The 24,661-nt window shown below is 35.6% G+C and overlaps 3 protein-coding genes across 4 annotated transcripts in view; all 3 read left to right on the forward strand.

Moving 5' to 3' along the window:
• LOC136800632 (neuronal acetylcholine receptor subunit alpha-3-like) overlaps nt 1-4,110 on the forward strand; it is a 30,975-nt gene extending 26,865 nt beyond the window's left edge. Inside the window, exons 8-9 of one of the 2 annotated variants that reach the window (XM_067057278.1) lie at nt 2,722-2,944; nt 3,272-4,108. In XM_067057278.1, the coding sequence (XP_066913379.1) occupies nt 2,722-2,944; nt 3,272-3,746 (698 nt within the window). In that variant the 3' untranslated portion in view covers nt 3,747-4,108. Of the gene's footprint in view, nt 1-2,721; nt 2,945-3,271 lie in introns of both variants that reach the window. The other variant, XM_067057279.1, reaches the window with a different exon arrangement.
• Nucleotides 4,111-5,803: 1,693 nt separating this feature from the next.
• On the forward strand, nt 5,804-14,980 carry LOC136800791 (neuronal acetylcholine receptor subunit alpha-10-like). Its single transcript, XM_067057449.1, has 8 exons — nt 5,804-5,979; nt 6,643-6,664; nt 8,353-8,462; nt 8,885-9,117; nt 9,498-9,710; nt 11,286-11,508; nt 12,802-13,127; nt 14,481-14,980. The coding sequence occupies exons 1-8, from the start codon at nt 5,813-5,815 to the stop codon at nt 14,693-14,695; spliced, it is 1,509 nt and encodes a 502-aa protein (XP_066913550.1). The 5' UTR covers nt 5,804-5,812; the 3' UTR covers nt 14,696-14,980.
• Nucleotides 14,981-17,191: 2,211 nt separating this feature from the next.
• Nucleotides 17,192-24,195, forward strand: LOC136800630 (acetylcholine receptor subunit alpha-like). Its single transcript, XM_067057277.1, has 8 exons — nt 17,192-17,433; nt 18,133-18,275; nt 18,938-18,982; nt 19,935-20,047; nt 20,463-20,695; nt 21,336-21,554; nt 22,698-22,920; nt 23,346-24,195. Exons 1-8 carry the CDS (start codon nt 17,385-17,387, stop codon nt 23,869-23,871), a joined length of 1,551 nt encoding a protein of 516 aa, XP_066913378.1. The 5' UTR covers nt 17,192-17,384; the 3' UTR covers nt 23,872-24,195.
• The last annotated feature ends 466 nt before the right edge of the window (nt 24,196-24,661 follow it).

A 24,661-nucleotide genomic window follows, 5' to 3' on the forward strand; every position in this document is an offset into this window, starting at 1 on the left:
ACCTTTATTGCCTATATACAAGATCTGCTGTTTTTTTTCCTTGCTTTATGAAAATGGACAATAAAAGCAATTGCACCTTTATTCGAGAGTTTTTGATACTATAGACGATGCAATAGTCTGTTAGAGAGATAGTAATTTTTATGGCGAACACGATGGTTGAAATGAGCATTTCAGTTTTATTGGCATTTAAGTGGAGACAAACTTTGGATGCAGCAGTTTCTACATCCTTTAGAAGTTTCTGAGCTTCATCAATCAAGTTTGAGGTAAGAGCAATGTCATCTGCAAAGTCGAGATCAGTAACTTTAACTTCGGGTATTCATCGACTCTTTCTTTTCTCGACCGTAAAACCATTGCTGTTTTTCGACAATACTTGTCTCATTACATAATCAAGTATTGAATAGAATAGATAGGGCGCTAGTGTATCACCTTGTTAAAGTATTCAGTCTCATCATTTGATGATACTACTTTCCCTCGTGTATCTTTGTAAAGAATGTCAATGGTATTAATCAGTTCATTAGGTATACCATATGCAGCCAAATTTGTGAGCATCTTACCACGATGGATGCTATCAAATGCTTTGCGGTAATCAAGAAATAAAATAACCATGGGGAGAGGTCTTGCCTTGACGCCTTTAATCAGCCTTCTTAGGGCGAGGATTTTTGATTGGGCTGAGCGGCCAGGGCGGAAGCCATTTTGCTTCTATCCTAAATCCTTGTCAAGTGCGGGTTAAATGCAGTTTAATATCATTCGGTTGATAAGTTTTGCTGAGATAGTGTTTAGAGATATGCCTCGATAGTTTCCAGATTTACTTAGGTCTCCTTCATTAGGGATGGGTATTATGTAGCTTGTGAACCATTGGGATGGTGGTTTGTCGTGGTTCAGTGGGTGGTATTGGGTGTAAGATTTTTAGCAATCTATTCGCAACATTCAGTAAAATATCATCTAGACTGCATTTTTTGATAACGTCGGGTGGAATATTGTCAGGACCAGAAGCTTTGTTTAGTGAGATTCTATCTTTTGCTTTTTTGTTTTGTATTCATCAATAGTGAATTCACCCGTTTTGAAATCTAGGTCATCAAATACGGTCTGGAAAATTTCGTATTCGTCGTCAATAACAGGCTCTTATCCAACTAGTTGTTGGAAGTAACTGAACCATTTCTGGATTCTTTCGCATTTGTCTTTTCCTTCAAGGATACCATTTTGGCTTTGGTTTGTGTCTGACATATATTTAAGAGTCTCCAACAATTATAATGTTTTTGTATACTTGCCGATTCTTCTATGGCTGCTATGTCGTTACTTAATTCTTCCTCTAGTAACGTATCGTAGGTGACGTTGAGTTCTGCCTTTTTCGTTTTGGGTACCTGTTCATTGGTCTTGGATTGGTCGTTATGGTAGGCTTGGTAGGCTTTCTTTGCGTTTTCTCTTGCTGATGCGATTCTTGGGTCAGTGGAAGTTTGATTACACTTTGATTTCTTTTTACTTGGGAGGAGTTCCTTTAACGGTGCGATCGTTTACAGAAATCAGATTTTCATCCAGTTGAGTAGACTCGTATTCCTCATTGTACAATGCAGTATATCTGTTTTGGACGAGAATCAAATATCTACGGTACTTTGTAAAGTCATTATCAGTTTTCAGTAAGGACCAGTCAAATGTTGATCTCTGAGGCGATTTACATTTTCTGAAGCTAATTTTGAGTTTAGCCCGGAGGACTCGGTGATCAGATCCTAGACTGGCGTGAAAATCGTATGCTGATATGTCTTTAATAGAGTTTGTCCACTTTTTGTTAAAAACAACTCCAATTTTCGGGTCAGGCCTTGGGGTTGCTTAGCATTCTAGCTCATTTTCTGAAAAATTAGCTTTGATCACCCTTGATTATTATACCATTATTTATGCTATTGGGTCAAGGGCTATTGTTTGCTCTGCGTTATCTAAAAAACTTTTACTCTACTATAACAATAGCGTTCAGTTTGAGATCGTTGTTGTTATTTTCTGCCAGCGTAGTTTGATTATTCGCCCGATAGTGTCATTTGGGCCCGACGCGAAGCGGAGGGCGCAAATGGCATTAGAGGGCTAATAATCAAATTGCAAGGGCAGAATTAATGACAACAACGAAAGAAAACTTAACGCTATTACTATTATTATCCATATCGGACATTCAAACAACGTTTTTTTCTAGCTTCAACCAATTCTTTTCGCTTCAATGCAACGTCTTCAACAAATTTTTAGCACCTTGCGAGCGGGCCGCAAATGACCAAAAAGTGTTTTTTTCTGACGTTAGTTTAGTCTCTTCGCTTCAATGCAACGACTTCAATCCAATTCCGAGCGGGCCGCAAATGACGTTATTGCCCTATTCCCGGGCCGTTAATGATATTTTAGCCCTCTGAAGCCTGGCGCTTTAGTTTTCTCAGCGAGTGTATGACAATTTGAGTCACAAAACCTTTCAATACCGCCCGCCGATTGAACTTTTAATGGCTTACTTAATGAGCACTATATGGATAATAATAGAAAATAATTTGGCTAGTTTCAGGGCTCCAGACTTATCAACATGGTTTCTCATAAAAAAATGTGTAGCTCTGTTTTTAAATTTACCCCTCCTCCTAAATGATTTCCTTTTTTTGTGACCTTGTGTAGAAGATCAGGATTGTCTATCAATATTATATAATCAAGTATTTTTTTCAATCAAAGAAACTACAGTTCAAATATTGTTGATTCTTCTCATAGGTGAACGTGTTTCATTGGCTATCACTTTACTCCTGGCCATGACAGTCTTCATGTTGGTCGTTGCTGAGATCATCCCTGCCACAAGTGATGTTGTACCCCTTGTCGGTGTCTTTTTTACTGCTTCGATGATTGAGATGGTGATCATGATCGTTGTGTTGTGTTATATCATGCGATTGTATCATAAAGGCCCCAACGATCCTCCTATGCCACTCTGGATGAAAAAGTAAGTCTTTATCAAAAGAACTCCTTCCTGTCTCTATGCTAAAGTGAGTGTGCAAATTACAGTAAGTTAAATATGAAAAAACCCTGAATTTCATTTGGGTGTAAGATTTTTTCAAATTAGAATGGGGTGGCTATTCCTTTAATTTGACTAGTGGTGATTTCGAAAAGTAATTTATTAGAGTAACCGTTTTGATGGGGGAAGAACTATACACTTTTACGGATTCTTCGTTATTTCAAAGGTAACACAAGGCGACGAGTCAGTGGAATAACGCAATTTGGTACAGTTAAACAAAGGATCATTTATTTCACTAAATTTCACTTTTTACAGATATATCTTGAACTGGTTATCCTTCTTGGTCGGTATTCGTGCACGTGAAAAGAACATCAACAAATCGCGATCATCCAATCTCAACAACACATTCAACAGTTCACATCGAAATGCATTTAACAACAATGCCACACCCAACGAACAGATGACCTTACTCAACAAGTACAACCGTAACTCGAACGAGTACAATAAGGAAAACTGGAAAAAGAAAGCACTGTGTAATCTAAACGCCTCTAAATGTGGAGACGTCGGCTATATGGCGCCTTCTGGAAGGTTAACTGAAGCTCAACTGGTGGTCAGTAAATTAGACGTCTTTATCGAGCGCCTCCGAACCATGGATGAGGAAGATGAGGTTAAGAATGAATGGCGCACGGTAGCGATGACTATTGATCGCTGTCTATTGGTTATCTTTTTCTTGGTATACATTGTGACTTTATTAGCATGTTTCCTGCGGTCACCTGGTTATGTCAGTTAAATTGGTACGATCTCATCATTTTAAGATGGAAATTTCAACATCTGGTAGTTATGTAGTATCTAGATATCTAGATTGATTTCAAATTCATTAAAATCCTTTTCGACACCCACTTAAGCTCAAATACATTAGACCTCAAATATTCAACTTATGTGTCCAAGTTATACTCAGGCTGCCGAACTTTTTTCGGGAAAATTCGGGAAATAAATAATAAAGCACCTAAAAGTCGAGATTCTACTGAACCAAAAAAATATATATAAAGTCTGTCTCAAAATAATTTGCAGCTGGAGACAAAAATAGCTGTAACTTTTGATAGAATTCGAATCAAGTTGCGATTTTGTGCTCGTTAAAAAGATATTCGTGAGTGGAATATTATGAAGTAAAACATTTGAGAAAAAAAAAGGAAAATGAAAATGAAAAATGAAGAAGAAAAAAATCAATTTCTTGTAGAAATGTGCTATAATTACCATTTTCACAGGAGTGATTCTTCAATCTTAGATCATCATCACTGTCAAAAAAATTTTCAAAAATATTCATTCAATCAAAAGATATTAAACAAATTTAATTGCTGGTTGACTCTATAAACACTATTAAGTAGTAAAAAACGACAAAAAACAGACTTTTGTCGATCAACTAGCAATAAACTTTGTTTGATATCTTTTGATTGAATGAATATTTTTGAAAAATCTTTTCACACTGATGATGATCTAAGATTGAAGAGTCACTCCTGTGAAAATGGTAATTATACCACATTTCTACAAGAAGTTAATTTTTTTCTTCTTCATTTTTCATTTTTCATTTTCCTTTTTTTTCTCAATTTTTTTACTTCATAATATTCCACTCACGAATATCTTTTTAACGAGCACAAAATCGCAACTTGATTCGAATTCTATCAGAAGTTACAGCCATTTTTTTCTCCAACTGCAAATTATTTTGAGACAGACTTTAGTTCGAATATTTTTTTTATTTTTCTCTAGACTTTTTGTCCGCTCGGAAAGACATTTTATAGATATTTTTCTTATTCAGTTTTGGTCAAGTTTTAATTGTACTTTGCAAGTTTAAAGAATATTGTAATTTTTTTTTCTATATCAAAAAGAATGATAAAAAGTCATCATAAATTTGAGGCTTCATTTGGAACATTTTGGTGACTTTGAAATTTCGTTTCCCTTGCATTCTTTAAGACTTAGTACGAACATAAATACAATTCGACCTCTTTAGTGTATTTCCACTTTATCAGATACTTGTATCACTACTAGGTCAAAGAACATTGATTAGGCCCATGTTCAATGTTTTTCATTGACTGTCGAATGCAAATTATTGACAAAAAATATTTTACATTGACTGTCAACCAATTTTCTTGAAAACTAATAGAATATATTGACCGTCAATATTAACAGTCAATTTTTTGCATTGACTGTTCATTACTTTATATTGACAGTCAATACAAAACGTTGACTTTAAAAAAGGGAAATATTGACAGTGGATGTAAAATACTTTTTGTCAATAATTTGCTCTTGACAGTCAATAAAACTTGCTGAAAGTCAATGAAAAACATTGAACATGGGCCTAATCAATTTTTTATGGCTTGGTAGTGTATGCGTGGTCGAAAACCTGCTCCAAAATTATGTCACTTACAAAACTTTATACAGGTTTTCTGATTGCAAGCATTTTACAAGGTAAGGTAATCTTTTAGTTTTCTGACTTTTTTTTAATACAAGGTTTTTCCATATTGGAAAGAAATTAAAACGCTTTATTTTATTTCAACTGACTTTGATTTTAGTCCTAAAGTTCGATCTTCAAAATTTATTTTTTTATGAAAATTGAAACAAACAACAAATTGTTGCACACTTGCGATGGCCAGATAGTTCAGGGGATGTGATCTATCCCCTGAATAGCTGGTTTAAAAAATCTATGAACAAACTTTTTCAAAAACATAATAAATGTCTGTCTAAGGGTTCCTGGTCTTTTCATTTTTTCCCGGCTTGTGTCGGTTATCAAAAGTTCTCAACATGTGCGATTAGAGAAAATAAGAACAGTTACGATAGTTCACATACCCCTCCTTAGGTGCGATGTGCAGCAAATACGAAGAAAACTTGTTGACGTCATTGTTCAGTCGATACAATCCTGCAGAACGTCCGGTTCAAAATGATTCCAGCCCGGTCATCGTGAAGTTCGGAATGACCCTCAGTCAGATTATTGATGTAGTAAGAGTTAAAGATCATTATTTTCGGCGGTAGTTCGTCCTAAGAAAGATAAAAAATAGCAACTAATATCAAACGGCTAATTTAATCAGATTTATCAGATGATATGGATATAATAATACTGATGCCAAGCTTTCCTTTAAAGGGACTTTAGAGAACAGCAGGGTAGCAAAAGCAATTTGAAAAAAAAAACAACACAAAATGACAGTAAAAAAGCTGATTACCATCTCATTCAATCAGGATCTAGAAAACACAGTCTCTATGAAAACTCAATTGAATGGAGAACAGTCATTCAGACATTCAGACAGTTTATTCCTACCCTTATTTTTGAAATGGCCTTTATGGAGAGAAAATAAAAAAGGCTCCACGCGATGAATGATCTATATATGTGTTCATGAAATCATTTTAAAGGTCAAAATAAGAGCATCTTGCTTAGTCACAGAATTAATGAGGAACAAAATATAGATTCCAAAACCCTTAGTTATAGGCCAGCGTCCGAGGTTCAGAAAAGGCCTTAAACATGGTTTTCGTAGGACACCCCTTAGATCAGGGCAAATTTTTGATATTATGCTCCTAATAGGGTGTAGAATTGACAAAAAAAATTTGCCCTTCGAATCTCTTGCAGTTTTCGAGTGAATCGATTTTTAGTTAATCGATAGAACTTATCAAGGGTCCCTTTACTAACGGTTTTTTCGAAGTCTGAAAATCAAATACCTGATGGTACCAACTGATTCAGCTTGAAAAGTAGATAAAGAAAATGGGGTTATTTTTTAAGTTACGACCACCTGGTTCCGAGAAATGTCATTTTTAAGGCGAAAAATCGACGTTTTGGGCGTTTTCCGATGACGTCAGCATTTTCCTAGAAGCATTTTCAGAAAAAATCATTCCCACGGCTGGATAGCCCTGAATTAGTAGTATCCAAAAATGGTATCGTCTGTTAACTTTCTATGTCTAAATCTCGAGATAATTCATTTTTAAGGTGGGTAAATAGGCTGAAAAACTGCTGACTCAGCAAAAAATATCGATAATTTTCAATAATTAAACCAGCCGCTGGTCTATTAAGACTAACTACTGTCTGTAATATTTTTGCAGCATGAGAAGAGCCAAACACTGGAGATAAGCGCTTTCATTCAACTTGTAAGTTTCTAATCTCTTAGGTCGTGTTCAGACCTGAAAATTTAAGTTTAAGGTTTTAGTAGTACTTTGTTGATATGGGAATTCAATTATAATCACTTTTCTTTTGTCATCATCGATTGGCGATCTCGAGGAATCTCCTTTCCTAACTTATAATCACGTCATCTTCTCTCTTGAGATACTTTGAAACAAAAAAGATTTCAGGGAATCACTCTGCAAAACACTAATTCCTGTTCGTTGAAGCCATTACTGCTAGAGATGCCCCGAGCGTCTCTAAGTCATAAATTTCACGTTCTTTTTTCTTCATTTACAAAAGGAGCATGCTTTTCACTTGCGAATTCTGATTTCATCTATTCAGAAAACTGTAACGAAATCGAAAAAACTTTTTTTTTAAACCAGAGGGTGATTCCTTTTTAAACTTTGGTTTAACTAATGAGGAGCGTGCCGTTAAATACAAAAGGAATATAAAAGAAACATGTAAACCTAATTGCTTTAAACCTTGGTCTGAACACGACCTTAGTGGTTCAAGTTATTATCAATTTTCTGATCTCTTTGTGATTTAAGTTATTATTAATTGTCATCTGATTGCTCGTGCGTGCCATAACAAACTGAAAGACAATTATAATAATTCTCATATTGGTCTGTCCTCTTGCCTTCTCTCATACTTCTCTTAAAATGGACTGCAAATTTGGCAAAATATATGACCTTCCAAGGGCGGAGGGGGGTACGAGATATCGGTACATCAGTATTAGGGAAAAAACAAATCAGAAATCGGTATTTCAAGAGTATCTTGGTATCGGTAAAAGACCCTTTTTTATGTCTGTTTTTTAAATCTCAAAACTTAATAAGCGGAGGGGCTGGAATAAAAATGCCCTGGGTGGAAATTTTTTGAAAAAGAGGCTAATACAGCTGAATTAGGACAAAAGAGGGAGCTTTCAAAAACATTTTCCCAAAAATTATTAAGCAGGGGGGTCGGAATAAGAATGTCCTGGGTGGAAAATTTTCGAAAAATTAATTAGCGTGGGGGACGGCTATTAGGTACCCGAGAGTATTTCAACAACCGACATGCGTGATTTGAAAGTAAAATGCTCAAAATCGTGAAAATATTGTCACCAAATAGTACGATTCGCGAATTAAGTCCCCGCAAAATCTTAATCTTTCACGGATGAGCTCAACCGCGAAATTTAGTCCCTGCAAAAATTAATCCCATTAAAGTACCTTTTCTACTTTGAGAGAGTCTTGCATATTTTTAACACAACATTTATTTATTTCAGCAATGGAAAAATGAAATTTTAACATGGGATCCTTCAAAATACAACAATATTTCACAAATCAACGTCCAACCGGCAAATATGTGGCTACCAGACCTTGTCCTCTACAACAAGTGAGTTGGTATCAAAAGTCATTCTTGCCCAATCACTTGGTATATTGCGTAGAAATTTAATGAATTAACGTTGAACTGACGAAAAAGTCCAATAATATCGACTTCTTTGATATTCTTTTGTGTCCTGCTTCGGAACCATCACAGCAACTCTCACATGTTAGTTGCTCCTTCTAATATACCGAATAGAGTTTGATTTTCTCTTGTCTCTAATGACGAAATCGACGTCGAAAAAGTGGACAAACTGTTACCAGAGGAGTCGGATGCTGTAAATGGAGCATATAAAAGGATTTGGATAACCATGAAGAATAGATCACAAATTTATTGAATAATGTGTGTATGAATCTTATTCAGGGGGGGTTGACAACTTTTCACGAAGTTTAGCTGTGGAATCTCACCATAGAACTTTCTTGTTTTGTTTGTAGCGGAGACGACGATAAAGCATTCGGTGGCAATTTAGACCGTCTTAACACACGCGTTCAACTCTATTCGAACGGTGACACTAAATGGTTGGCACCAATCATCCTTCGATCACAATGCAGTATCGATGTCCGTTATTTCCCCTTCGACACACAACACTGTCCGTTGAAGTTTGGTAGTTGGACTTTCGATATCGCCCGTTTAGACTTGAGAAATCACTCAAGTGGGGCAGATATTAGTAAGGAATATTAAATTACAAGCATAATTGTGATATTACTTAAGTGACCTGTCAATTGTAACAGGAGGTATGATTGTATGCTTTTGAAATTAAACGGCTAAAATAGGTCTTAGGATCGGTTGAAATATGAGAAGATTTGGTATCCGTATTTCAAGTTATTCAGTTAAGACCTCAATGTCAAAAAAATTCGACGTTAAAAGTCAAAGAAGCTGTTATTTTCAGACCTCAGATTGTTGTGCAAAACGATAATATTTTCAATCAATCAAAAAAAGCCTAACTTAGGTTTCATTTTTATCGAGAAAAAGTGGAGAAAAGAAGGCTACAAAAATGAATAAAATTTAAAAACAGGTCATTGCATGTTTGTTTTTGTTCGGTTTCAGGCAAATTTACCAGAAATTCCGAATGGAGATTGGATTCAGCTTGTTGCGTGCGAAACGTGTTAAAGTATCCTTGTTGTAAAGAGAAATATCCTGACGTCACTTTCACCATCGTCATTGCAAGAAGATCTTTGTTTTATTTGTGTAATTTGATTTTTCCCATGACCGTCATTGGAATGTTGACCATTCTATCTTTCTTACTGCCAGCAGAATCGGGTAAGTTAAGAGCATCAGATTATTTGCCTGGCGAATAGATCTTTCTATGGTACAGATAAAATGGCGTTTCAGGCCTTAATAAAGAAAGACTTATCTTAACTTTGCGCATCAACAAAGATTAAAATGACTTTCTTTTAAAATGATTTACAGCGGATAAAAGTGAATAAACCAAGACTGCATTTTTAAAATCTGCAGACCAACTCGATGTTTTTCGGACAAACAGACTGTTGATTCAATTTATTATTGATTAAGCCGCCTTTTTTCTATGATTTCAAGGCTTCTTTTATCGATTCGTAATCTAATAATCTAATGGCCATTAGTTTTCACGCACAAAAGATGTGATAAAGTGAGAATTCATGATCTAGAAAATGGCTGCGTTTAGACCAGCCTGGCATTTGTAATTGCTTGCAGTATTCTTTTGAATTCTATTGTTCCGCGCGAATGTTCGGTTTGTCAAATGCCTAATGATGCCAGCGTGTTGGCATTTTGTTGGCATTTGAAATGCCATTTTGAGCAAAGGAATCCCCTTTTCTGGCATTTCAAATTAAACAAAGGAACCAAAACAAAGAAAAAAAATGACATTTTTGATTTTTTAAAGTATTTGCACCTTTTTTATTCAGTTCTTTCTATAGATTGTAAAATTTGCAAGATTTGCCATAGCCTAGCCCTACGGCAAAAAGTTTCAGCCTTAATGACTGCAGTTTTTGAGAAATTCCATGCTTTTCATTGTTTGATCTGTCAAAGTTGAACTTGAGGGAATCACCTTTTCAGTAATGACTCTAAAAAGATGATTCCTTAAATGCCATGACAGAAAATACAACGGAAAAGCTATTAAAATCGAATCCCTCACGAGCAAATGCCAAATTACAAATGCCAGTTGGTCTAAACGCAGCCAATGTTTAATTTATTGAAATCGATAGAAATCGAATAACTTGAATATGTTGACAAAAGAGTTTTCTCGACACGAGAGTAAAATCACGGAAACATTTGTAATGATTTGTAGCTTACACAATATGGTCGTGTTCAGACCTGAAAGTTTAAGTTTAAGGTTTAAGTAGTACTTTGTTGATATGGGAATTCAATTATAATCACTTTTCTTTTGTCATCATCCGATTGGCGATCTCGAGGAATCTCCTTTCCTAACTTGAAATCATGTCATCTTCTCTCTTGAGATACTTTGAAACAAAAAAGATTTCAGGGAATCCCTCTGCAAAACACTAATTCGTGTTCGTTGAAGCCATTACTGCTAGAGATGCTCCGAGCGTCTCTAAGTCATAAATGTCACGTTCTTTTTTCTTCATTTACAAAAGGAGCATGCTTTTCACTCGCAAATTCTGATTTCGTCTATTCAGAAAACTGCAAAGAAATCGTAAAAACTTTTTTTTCAAACCAGAGGGTGATTCCTTTTTAAACTTGGGTTTAACTAATGAGAAGCGTGCCGTTAAATACAAAAGGAATATAAAAGAAACATGTAGACCTAATTGCTTTAAACCTTGGTCTGAACACGACCTATGTGTAAGTATAACTTGCAATTATAATTTTGCTATCAATATGCTTTTTATTATTCTAATTAAGGTGAACGAATTTCATTGGCTATCACGTTATTATTGGCAATGACGGTTTTCATGTTGGTCGTTGCAGATATCATTCCGGCCACCAGTGACGTCATTCCTTTGGTTGGGATTTTCTTTAGTGCTTCGATGATTGAGATGGTGATCATGATCGTTGTGTTGTGTTATATCATGCGATTGTATCATAAAGGTCCCAATGATCCTCCCATGCCTCTTTGGATGAAAAAGTAAGTAGTAGAATACTAATTCTTCTTTTTTCAAGCATTATTTTTTTTTTAATTCTCAGTAAGCCGAATGCAGAAACCAAGTTGTTAAGTAACAAAATCCGTAATGGGCAAAGGTGGTCTAACAGATCACAACGCCCCCCAAAACAACATCACAACTGCTGAAAAAGTAATTAGTAGAAAGTTACAAGTCTTTTCTGGGTAAGTTTTTCACGTTCTTTATTCAGCTGAGGTATTCATATAAGTTTTAAATAGAATTTAAAATAGCTTAAAACTTGATGATGAGATGAGAGAAATCGTGAGCAAAACCAAAAAGGTGACATAGGTTTCAGAACAACCCAATCAAAACTTTTGACTTCGAGTATTGACAAGGTGTGGAGAGTTTATTCTTAACCCTTTGAGCATCTTGGGAATATTTTTGATAACTTTTGAAATATTTATCCAATTGACTTGAAATTTTGTAAGTGTGCATCAAGTATGAATTGGCATCTTTGATTAAAATTTCGGCATCATTGAATGATGACGTCATCGCCATCATTCTTTGCTAATACCAAAAATATTTTTGGGGCATCGGGTGAATTCTTTGCTATTTTACAAACCGGCCAAAAATTGCCATTTTTTTGCCTAAACAGCCCTAGGATATTGTATCTAGTGATTGGAAAATGCTATTCACTTGAAATTTTGACAAGTGTTAGATATCGATGATACCAGTTTACAGCCAAAGCTTCAGCAAAATCAGAAGTGTGGTTATGCTGAAAGTGAGCATTTTAGGTAAAAAATGGACCATTCTGTAAAATACCAACCGCTCACGAGACTAAATTGAAATTTTGTACATTGTCTTAGATGGTCAATATCTATCACTGGTGATAATGTCAAGTCAATAACTCCAGTAGTTCCTGAGTTCTGGCAGGTGGTCAACGTGTATTTTACAGACCGGTCTGCAAAGTACCAAATATTCATGAGAACGAACTTTTTCTGTTATTAGTGTCTTTTAATTGACAAATCAGCCTTCAAGAACGAATTCCAGTCAAATCGAACGAATCAATCAGTCAATACATGATTTGGTCAAGTTTACGCTCTGGTCTGTAACTAGACAGGTGGCCGAACCAAAATTTTGCAAATCATCTTTAATTATCCATATCTACCACTGGTCAAAATTTCAAGGTCACAGTATTTGTCAATCTTGAGATTTTGAGATGCTTCCCCTAGTAAAAAAATAGGAGGATGCTCGAAGATGCTTCATTCCGCAGTTACAATTCTACCTAATGTTTATAATCACTAGATTTCTTTACAAAGGTATATCTATGATTGGCTTTCATACAAGATGAGAGTACGTAAACAAAGTAGGAAACAAAGTCTTCAACGAGGATCGTCCCGCAAAGACTCATACAATTACCATAAGCTCAACGCTCAAAATGATGAGGAGGACATAGAACATGTTAAATGGAACAAAAGATCGTTGAATAACATCATCTTTAACAAATTGAACAATTACCAACATAATAACCAGAACAACCAGCATCAGGAAGAGCGATTGTCACCACTCCTTTTTTACAATCACTTTTCAAACTTCCAACCTTCGACTCTTGATAGAAGACAAACTGCACTCAATCCAATGAAAGGTAAAGTTTACCTCTTTTACCCAACTAATAACAAAGTTTACCTCTTTTACCCAACTAATAACAAAGCCCTTTGGATGGTCCAACTTTACTTTGTTTTATGATGAACTATATAGATGAACCCATAGTCTGCGGCCGGGTCATAAGATTATTATTTTTCATCCGGCTCTTTTCCGGAAACACTACATTTTTATATTTTCGCCTCAATCGAAAGTTTTTTTAAGCAATTTCCTGGCATGACGACTTTTTTTCTTTTTGATATTTTTGGAAATTATGAATGCCAATTATGCATCCAAAGGGCTTCTGATGCGTTCAGCTTATCTACTCCTCGGCGGGTGCGACGCCGGGTGACGGCTAGTATAACACTATTAAGGATTTTTTTCTTTGGCTAAAGAGAGAAAGAGAAAGAAAAGGTCAAGTGAACCACGGAAAAAAGTTGATGTTTAAACACAAAAGAAAATCTTTATCCAGGGGGATCCCACTCTCTGAGTATAAGTCCAAAATCATTATGATATAATAAAAGCCAAATTCGCTCTGTAAAAGCATGGATTTATCATAGAACTCTGGATACACAACGAGCTGGTATTTCATCGATTTCTCATGTTCTAGCCTTGTCCGCAGTAATGACATTATTGTTCATCCTCCTCCATTCACTATTAATTTTTCGTAAATTTCTTTATTGCATTTTTCATCAAAACACAGCTATACAATTCCCAAATGAGACTTAAAGATCTCTCAAGAGAGTCAAATGCATCAAATTGATTGCTAATGATATGTCGTTATGACGAAGAGAAAGATGCGACAAACATGCTATGTATAAGAAATTGAATGTTGACACCAGAAAATTTCAAACTTCCACCTCGCCGAAACCACCGTGCCACTGCGTGCCTCCAAAAGATTTTCATATCACTATGAAGCCAAGATACTGCAGTCTAACATATGTCAATCCTAGCTCTTCCCAGGAAAAAATTGGAAAGATATTGCCAACCTTATTTTCAGCGTCATTCTAGGCTTTTTACTCAATTTTTCTTGTTTGAATGAAGTTTTTTTTCACATTTAATTTCATAAATGTATTCGTTAAGCTTTCTTGCTTTCATTTTCAAAGTTGCATCAGGTAAATATACTAAAACAAGAAGTTACAGGACTTTTTAGAAATGGGATTATTAATCATTTTTCAAAATCAGGGACCTTCGAGCCGCCATGACAGTTGTCCTTTGCGGACAAAGCTAGAACATCGATTGTTTTCTAAAACAATGGAAAGACAATAGTTCGCTCTCCACCGTTTTATTTGATGTTTATCCAGAGTTCTATGATAAATCCATGGTAAAAGTAATAACTTAAAGGTACTCGTTTCAGTGAGAAGAACTGGCCGCCACAACCATCAACCACCGCCATTTGGGGTCACTAATCTGGTGACACGCCCAACAGAATCACAAATCATGCTTAGCAAAATGGAAGCGTTGCTGAAACACATTCGACAAGTGGAATATCAGAACAACATACGCAATCAATGGAGAACGGTGGCAAAAACATTGGATTATTGTTTGTTCATCTTTTTCTTCATCACATAACTAACCACATTTATCACGTGCTCACTGAAGTCGCCAGGCTATGTTTGGTGATGTAGACAAGAGATATCATCTACCCCTATGCTGTCCATATCATAGCAGATTTTTGCCACGGATAGTCATGTGTTATACATTTGAAGCAAATGTGTATTCTTTCCGATGGAAAATAAATACCATGCTTTAGCTCACTTTAAAATTTCGTGTACTATAAACGACATAGTTTTTAGCAAGTGTTTTGCTTCCCCGTTTCTGACATCAGGCCGTCGTGAAGAATACTTAAAATATATTGTAAAGTAAAGTATGTATTAATCGAAAAAAAAAAAGAAAAAAAAAGACTTTTATTCTAAACCAACAAATTATTTCTTTTTAACGGTTACTTTGCTTGGTGACTGTTTTTAAGAATTACACTGGAGTCTCCAAGGGCGGCGTTCTTGTTTGAAGAAAGACAAACAAACGATAATTCGAGTTGTGTTGGTTTTGAAATTAGCCTTCAATTCTCAAAGTACAAAATGTACGTCAAAATAGAAATGAGGTCATAGATCGATGCCATGGGAAACTGAAAATGGAGAAGGAAAAAAACACTCACGTTGCCGTTGATTACTAGTTCAGCATTCCATCTTGTTAACAAGGCTTATCTTATCTAATGCGATTAAAACTAATTAACGCGGCAACTTGTTGAGTCCAAAACTAGATCAGTGAAAATCTAACTATTCTCATATTCAGTCCAACTGACTTTTTATATTACGAGTATCTTGAAGCAAAATTATAGAACTTTTATGAAAGGTTATGATGAACTGTCGAATAATAGATTGGCGGAGATGTGAAGGTGTGTCACCTTGCCATACTATTAATTGGGCGTCTAGGGTGCTTTACAAACCTATAATTTGGACATGCATACTGTGATTATAGTTCCGTTTGCTATCATTTATAAGAATAGTGCACAGATAAAGTTCTTACAAAATAACTAACTACGAAAAGGGTAAGATAAGTCTTGGCAAATTTCATAACTTCTCTATTTAATTAGATGCAAAGAGAGAATGGAAAGAAGGAAAGCTATATCTTATCAAAACCTCTGTCAAAAGCCATCGCATACAGTGACAGAGAAGCAGTGAGGCGCTGTGAAGCTGATATCACACCAAGGCTAAATGTTTTGTAAACCTATGACACAGTTAGTCACCTTTTCTTGCTATCTATTTGCATATTTCCACAAGGAAAAACTTTTTTTAAAAGCTCAAATCTCGTCTTTTTGAATATCTCCTATCAAACTTTTGTAAAAACTTTTAGGAAGGCTTTGCTTTTATCATCATTTTCAAATTGCTTATCTATGCTACTCCTAACGGTAAAGTATATCGGAAATACTATTTTGAACATTGTGGATGATTTTCTTTGGATGACGAGACCAGTTTGAGATATTGTAGATATTGACTTCCAAGCCTGAACAGCTAGACTCGAAACTCCTGGAAGGGAAAAGAAGCCACTTATTTCCCATCCAGAACGCCCGCGCGTGTTTTTTAAACAAACACCGGATTTAAAGTAAAATCCATCTCTAGATTTCAAAAAATGTAGTCCTCGCAAAAACAAAGAAACCGCTAGATACAATCCGTTGTCATGAATATGGCGCGTTTCAGGCGCGTGCTGGATGGGAAATAAGTGGCTTCACTTTTTCTTACCTATGTAAAGGTTGCAGATTCTACTCTAGCCCTTCGGGCTTTAAACTCAATGATTGTAGCACTTGATTTCAATTCATTTGAGCCTTGTAAACTCGAGTTGTTATTTTAAGAAGTTTTTCACTAGATGACGTTGGCATCATAACAAGCAACCTTCAAAAGTTAAAGAAAGGTCTTCGCGATATTCAAAAAATGACTTTAAGAAGTGGTCGAAATATTGTTAAAGAAAAATTTTTTAGGTTTAACATCAAAATATACAGTGAATACTTTGCCTTTGTCACTAGAGTTTTGGCGTATTCGTGATTTCTGGACCCCCTGGGATATCTCCAATCTACTAGTGGTTACACGACAGTAACGTGATTGCAAAGTTTAAGTTTTGTCAACGAATTAAATCAGTGGCGTACTCAAGCTATTACTACCTCTCTAATTTGAAAACGAGACAAGATCTTCAAGCTTGATTCGATTAAATTGAATTAGCAATCATGCTGAAAACTATTTGATAAAAACGGATGGAACCAGATCCGATCTTTATCAAGAAATGAATAGTCAAGACACATTTCTCAAACTAATCAGACACAACTGAGATATAAAAAGATTGACTAACCTTGCCTGAAATTTGATACGGTGCGGATGATCAACCTTTTTTTCGGTCCTGACATCCATACAGAGCCTGGAGAAAAGAACAAAAGAAAATAAGCAAAAAGGCTACAAACAAAGCATGTTTGTGTGAAGGAATGGTAACTAGAGATGCTAATCATTTAATTAAAGCGATAGTTTGGTGATTGCATCGAACAGTAGGGTATTAATTAAAGAGACTTTTAGTTCTTGAAATGATATGGTTTAAGATAGGTGTCTGAGAGGAAAGTGAGAGAATTTGCTTTTCTAATATAAAATTCTAAACCTAAATTTGCCCAACATTGACTTTAGGGGCATCTTGAGCAAGCTAAAGATTATGTTTGAAAAATGTCTTTAACAATCATTTTAGGATTAGTATAAGTAAGCTGGCTTGTTGTTCACTTGGAAATATGAAGAGATGCATTTTCTTTATGGTGTTGGTATTCGTCATAATGCCAGGTTTGAATAATAATTTATTTAGAAGATTGTTACTTACATTTATTTTTCTCTGTACACTCTACTAGATAATATTTTGCAAATATCAGCAGGAGTATACCTGCCTGTCACAAAATCATTTTTTGATTATCTTAATTGAATTGAATTGGTTGGGTTGAGGTTTTCAAAATTAATAATCCCCTCGAGGTTTTCTGAGGTTCTTTTTATAGAGGGACAACTTTGTGGCCAAATAACACAAAAGGCCTATAGCCTGATATTATTAAGACAGAAGACCCGTCCTGTATTTTTATAATCTGATGAGAATCTGATATATACAGAATTGGTTTGATCTGTGAGGCAGATTTCTGCCTTGAAAATATTACAGTAGGAAATTTGAATTTAGTGCTGTCCTCACTTAATAAAACAACTTTCGGAACTTGGATATTTTTTAAGGAAGTGTGACCAGTGAAAAAATAACGAAACTTGATTGGCTGTGCTTTGAACTTTCATAGGATCTGGGAAATTTAGACTCATAGCCCAAACCATGCTTTTCATTTTGCCATCAGTTTATTAAAAAAAATCAAAGAATGGACCTGCAGGCTAGATTATCTTTGACCTATATTAGCTCCAACAGGATCATTATGTAAATAAACCAAAAGAATGATTCCAAACGTAAGTGGTAAACTTCATGGGATTAAAGCTATTTTATCAAATCTTCCATAGATTTGTCTGTGGCATCAGATAACGAAAAGAGGTTGTTTGACAACATCTTTGGTGATTATGATCCTGGTGTGCGTCCAGTCATGGATGATAATGATACCATCAATGTGGACCTCACAATGAACCTCCATGCTATTGTGGATGTGGTAAGCTCAATGACGAGGAATTGCCTACACTTGAACCACTAACAGTATTCGTTCAATGAGTCCCTATATCTCGCCTACTTTCACATCTTTTGATATACAATCATGTACAAAAGGTTTGTAGACTTCTGCAATTATTTGCAAAATACTTGACCAATATCGATCAAAAACAAGTTCCTAAGAGGTTCTGGGTGCTTTCCAAACCCATCCAAAGCTGTTCAAAGTCTATCAAAGTCACCCACTGCAGTCTACCCACTGCAGTCTAACCACAAGGGCTTGATTAACTGACTTACACCAGTATCAAAACGCTGATTTTTTGCTTGTGGTTCCCTCAAAAGCAATTCAAAACCATTGCAACGACTTCAAAAGTGTTTTTCTTAACTTCCCTCCCCTTTCAAACACATTGAAGAGTCATTTTGCACTATTTCTCATAATTTTTTTACTGAAATTTCATTTGTCTACAACCTTTTGTCCATGATTGTAAAACAATGTTCATTCTATGTTCAAAAAGTCGTTTCCATAAATAATTCTGGATGAAAATTCTTCTAACATTTTAATGCTATGCTCTATGAAACAATCGAATTTTAGAAGAATCATCGTATGGAAGAATTCACGAGCTTAACCTGGAAGTCGATGAACAGTTGTGTTTATTCCCTTTTTTTCAGCAAACGAAAAGTCAAACCTTAATCATGAGTGTCTTCATACAACAGGTAAAGAATTCTAAACAACATGGACTCTGTAGTGGACGACTTGACTTTTTCCCTGCTCTTCTCGAGTGAGTTAGGGCAAGCTCCTAGATCTTTAGTAAAAAGGATATTTGGGCCAGTAATCTATTGCAGCCGGTGATCAGCAACTTTTTAGAAATATGTGTTCTTATCTTCTAGCCCAGCTGGCACACAACGTTGTTTCAACGTTTATCTATCGTTCACAACGTCCATGTAACGTTAGATGAACATTGAAACAACGTTGTGTGCCAGCTGGGAGAAGACAACATGTTAAAACCTTGATCTGTTCTGATTTCTATAGATTTATTATTGCTTTATGGTTGGATGTGTTCTGAATTCTAGGAAAGACTTTGTGGCAAGATATACTTGTTGGATATTTGTTTTTTTCCTTAAAATGTGTTCTGAAGCTTTCTAGGGTTACCTAGACAACAAGAACACATTATACGACCTTGAGTATAACCCTATCTCGTCAGAACACTTCTAGCTGATGGATTCACGAAACCCCAATCAGCACAGATCAATATTTCTAGCTGAAACATACTCTCAGAACACATCGGAAAAAAGGCTGCTTTCGAACCTACTGATTTCCTTGAGAATAATCCCGTCAAAGTAGTTTGAATATTTTGTAAACATGGAGGAAGGTTTGACATCTTGTTCCTGATTTACGATGAGTCAATGAGTCAACAAGTGTCCATGATCTAAGATTGAAAAGAAAGACGGAAAGGTCTAGATTCCAATTGTACTAACCCACATTGTAATAATCGAATTAGCACATTTTGCACATAACTGCCGCACTATGCAATACAAAAGGCTGACACACATTGTAACAACACCCGACGCACTTTATAAAATAGGCCTAAAAAGGGTAAACTGAGTTTGGGGTTTATTACTAAGTGTGTTAGTACAAAGAACCGAGATAAAAACATTACAATTATAGAAATGGAAAGATGAGACATTAACATGGAAAAAGGAAGATTATGGTGGACACATCAAGAGCATAAATGTCGATCCTTCGCGAGTGTGGAAACCTGATATTGTTTTGTACAGCAAGTAAGTTTGAAAGGCTCCATGGGCTTACCAACATTGTTCCAGGATATTCGCAATTTGGATAATGACATTTAAAAAAATCTTTTCTTATTACTGATTTGTCGATATATAGTTAAGACCGACTTTGCTTCAATCAGATAAGACATACAGCTGCTAAAAATAAAAATAGACCACCGATTTCGAATCTGATAATGATACTAGGTTAAGAATAGAAATTATATTAATTTGCTAAATTAAAAAAAAAAATCTTGCTAAATTCTCGTCAAATTTATAAATATCCTTGAATCGTCGAAATAAGAAAGACGCTAAGTTGCACCAAAATTTTCGAGTGCTCAAGTCCTTTACAGACTATTAAAATAGTCGCTTATTCATTCATTCATTCTTTCATTCATTGCCTCCTATGCTTTACTTATAACAGTGCTGACGAAGACAAAACATTCGGTGGAAATTTAGATCGTTTAAACACAAGAGTTCGTTTATTTTACGATGGTAATATCACGTGGCTTGCACCGATCATTCTGCGATCACAATGCAGTATCGACGTCACTTATTTCCCCTTCGATACGCAAAATTGTACTTTGAAATTTGGCAGTTGGACATATGAACGAGCAAGATTGAACCTCAGAGATGGAGGGATCAAAATGGCGCAAAGTAAGCTCATTTTAGAAGCCTTTGTGGAAGATTGTATACAAGATTTTAGCCATCACACTCATTTTCAGCTCAGTCAATCCCGATTTCTTCAGTTTTTAAGAACACAAGATCAACACATTTCGAAACTATAAATTATGGACCGAATTTAAGCCTAGGAAAAATATTCTTATAATGTCCTTAATATGGTTATTCTATTGATTATTTGGCTTAAAATGGGCTTAAAGTTAGCACTTCAGATATAGGGCTGGGATCACTGACCTTTATATATCCCTGGACCAAGTTACTCAATGCCGGCCAAGCAAAATGTTATGATCGGAGTTTCTTTGAAATTGGTACCCGCGGAGAGAGCGGTAGATCTAATTTCGCTGGTACACTAATGATGTAGCGCCGTTTGTCGTTAGGCAAAGTTTCAAACACTACCATGGCTTCTTCTCGAGTACCAACTTTCAAAAAACTTCGATCAATAATGGTGGATATAGCTTAGTCCAGGGATGTATAAAGGTCAGTGGCTGTGATCTTAAAAATTTATCCATTTATTTTGACCAGAAAATAGCTCCTTCTTCTTCAAAAGAGGCGTGTAGAGCCACACGTAAAGGTGAAACATATATATGAACGAGCAATCTCTTTTTCTCCATTACAGTTAAGGAGTACGAGGCAAATTCCGAATGGAAATTGATTTCCACTTACAACATGCGCCATGACATCGAATATCCATGCTGTAAGGATGAATTTTACCCTGACATTACCTTCCATATCGTCATTGCAAGAAGATCTTTGTTTTATTTGTGCAATTTGATTTTCCCCATGACCGTCATTGGAATGTTGACCATGCTCTCCTTTCTGTTACCTGCAGAATCGGGTAAGTGTAATAAATTGATTTTTTTTTAATTTTTAACTTTTTAACTTTTTAACTTCACTCATTGCATTGTTCTTTGTTATTACAGATTTTGTCTCCTTATGTAAATAAGTTCTGCGATTAAAATATACCTAGGTAGTGGAGGGCACAACTTCTGCATGGGATTTTTTAACTTTACTTTTATCACTTTCTTTTAAATACTGAACATTGAACGAAAACGCATCGACTCATTCATGACCGAGCTGAAGGATGGAACCCCATCCTTATCCAAATCAACCAAATGTTCTACCTTTTTAGTAAATGTAGTTTTTATTGAAAACGAGGCTATTGCCCTATTAAAAACATTTTACACCATGTATAAGTTTCAAAGCTAGCGTCTTAATGAATTTGACGTCTCTGCCAGGACTTATCACTAATTTGTTAGGATGTACACGTTTATTCTTCATAAGAACATCAAAAGTTTTTGAAGCCTTTCGATTTCTAAACTTTTTGAGTTTTAAGCCTAAAAACGTTCTTAACATGTCCTTACTTTCACCATTTTTGAGTATTTTTATCCATTTTCTTAAGAAATCGGTTGTTTTTGTGTCCGCAAAGCCTTAAAGTGTTCTTATCTTGCTTTTAATATCTTGGGCATTGAAGCCTTGTGTCTTAAATAGTTTTAACTCGTGTTTTAACTCGAGATATTAACCCTTAAAAACAGTGTTTTTCAGCCAGAAACATCTGTTTTGTCCAGTTTTTGCGCTTTTGGAAGCTCGATATCTCGAGTTAGGTACTGAAATCACCTATACTTGCAATGATTCTTAATTTTTTGAGAGTTTTTAAAAAATATGCAGCAGGTCTCTATTTTCTCAAGCTAAAATTCTAATTTTTGACCCTATAATTTTTGCATGAGACTGTCCGAAAAACACACCAAAGTGTCAGAAAAAAATTGGCACCCAAGTTTTGAGCCTTAAATGTTTCTTGCATGTTTCTAAAAATTTTGAAACAATCAGCCTATTTTTCATGCAGAGAAAACATTTGTTTTGATTGGAAGGTTCTTAAAAAACCGAATTAAAAATGTTATTTTCTCATTCTCAGCATCAGCATGTTTCTTAGTTTTTAGGCATTCTGAGCCTCATGTTTTATAAAAGTGTGTTTTTTCCGTAGGTGAACGAATTTCATTAGCTATCACGTTGCTATTGGCAATGACAGTTTTCATGTTGGTCGTCGCAGATATCATTCCGGCCACCAGTGACGTCATTCCTTTGGTTGGGATTTTCTTCAGTGCTTCGATGATTGAGATGGTGATCATGATCGTTGTGTTGTGTTATATTATGCGATTGTATCATAAAGGTCCCAATGATCCTCCAATGCCTCTTTGGATGAAAAAGTAAGTCAATCAAAATTAAGTTTTTCCCAAACAGGGAAAAATACCAGAAAAACATTAAACATCGAACATTGTAAATAAATAGCATTGGAATGTTACGTAGTTAAAAGTGAATTTTGCTGCCGACGGCGTTTTACCGGTAACGTAATCATTCTTTTTTCCCACAGAATATATTTTCTTTTGGAAAATACACCTCTGTCACAATTTGGGTGAAAGTAATAAAGCCTGTTAAATACGAAGCGCAAAGGCCAATAATCTGGACGGAAAAGCCTGTTTTAATAGGTGGGTATTTACTTAGTGTCTTTACCATCGGGAAAATAATAAATTGTAGTTTTCAAAGTTCTTTTTTAATTTTAAAGCATACTTCTCACTGGAACCAATCTTTATATATACACAAATAGAATCTTGTCATTTTTCCTATCACGTAGGTATATTTACGACAGTCTCTCATACAAACTCCATATTCGACGTCGCAAAGAAGAAGAAGGCGTAGAGGATACAGGGAACAATGAAGCACATCCTTTCATCCCAAACAAACAGCAAGAACGTCAAAACGAGGCCATCTTTAACAATGGAACTGTAACTGTCATCAACCGTCTCAAACCGATGACACAAGCTGAAAAATGGAATAATCACATGACGTCATTATCCTTGTTAGCCGCCAATCGTCAACCAAACAATAGGCTGAGTGGTGCACCAACAGCCGCCGGCCACTTCATGAACAACACCATTCTTCAACATCCTGAACAACCAGCAAGTGAAGCGCAAATCGTGATCAACAAATTGAACATTTTAGTCAACAAATTAAAAGACATGGATGCTGAAGATGACGTCACTGCCGAATGGCGTACCGTTGCCATGACTCTTGATCGCTTATTGGTTATTTTCTTCTTCGTTGTTTACTTGGTTACCATCCTGGCTTGCTTCTTAAGATCACCAGGTTATGTTTCATGAGAAGAATTTTTGTTAAGAATTTTTAAATATACATTTTATCAAAATTGGATCATGGTGGAAGCTAGGTCTACCGGATGTGGGTGTGTATTTCGCCCAAATATTGAAATTCGGCTATAATCAAATCGAAAACTGCAGATAAAAGCCAAAAATAAATAGAGCCTTGTCGGGCCATTTTTCCGAAATCTAGCCTTTTCAAGTGTGAATTTTTTTATATATTTTGCAACCTTTAAGAATATATCGATTTAAGTCATGATTGTAATTTTAAATTTCAGTTTTTATAGAAAAATGTTTTCATATTTTTTTAATAGACCTCTTTGGAAATAAGCCCTGCATCATCAAATTATTTGAAAAAGCTTTTAATCGGGAAATATTTCTAAATTTAAATGTAGCATATAGATCTTATCATAAGCTTCTCTAGGTTTTAACTTGTTGATAAATAACCCGCAAAGTAAGTACGGGATACACATTGTCCGCTTTATTCCACTAAAACCGTCCCAGTCCTTTTTTCGCACATATAGACAATAGAAAAATCCATCAAAAAAGGATTGGGACGGTTTTAGTGGGATAAAGCGGACAAAGAAATGCCCGCGCGACTACGGTCGAAAAGGTGTATTTGGCCATAGGAGACTGGGGAGACTTCAACCTTCCCCACTTTCGAGAAAATGAGTTTTTTCCTCTAATTCCTAACAAATTTGATCTCATATTGAGCCTTCAGCCTACCTACTTTAACTGTTGTTCCACCGGGCCTATGTGACTGACCAAAGAGGTTCATTTTTGCAAGAATTTGAGT

This window comes from Clytia hemisphaerica, unplaced genomic scaffold (assembly GCF_902728285.1).
Source record: "Clytia hemisphaerica strain Z4C2 unplaced genomic scaffold, Clytia hemisphaerica genome assembly, whole genome shotgun sequence".
Classification (NCBI taxonomy): Eukaryota; Metazoa; Cnidaria; class Hydrozoa; order Leptothecata; family Clytiidae; genus Clytia; species Clytia hemisphaerica.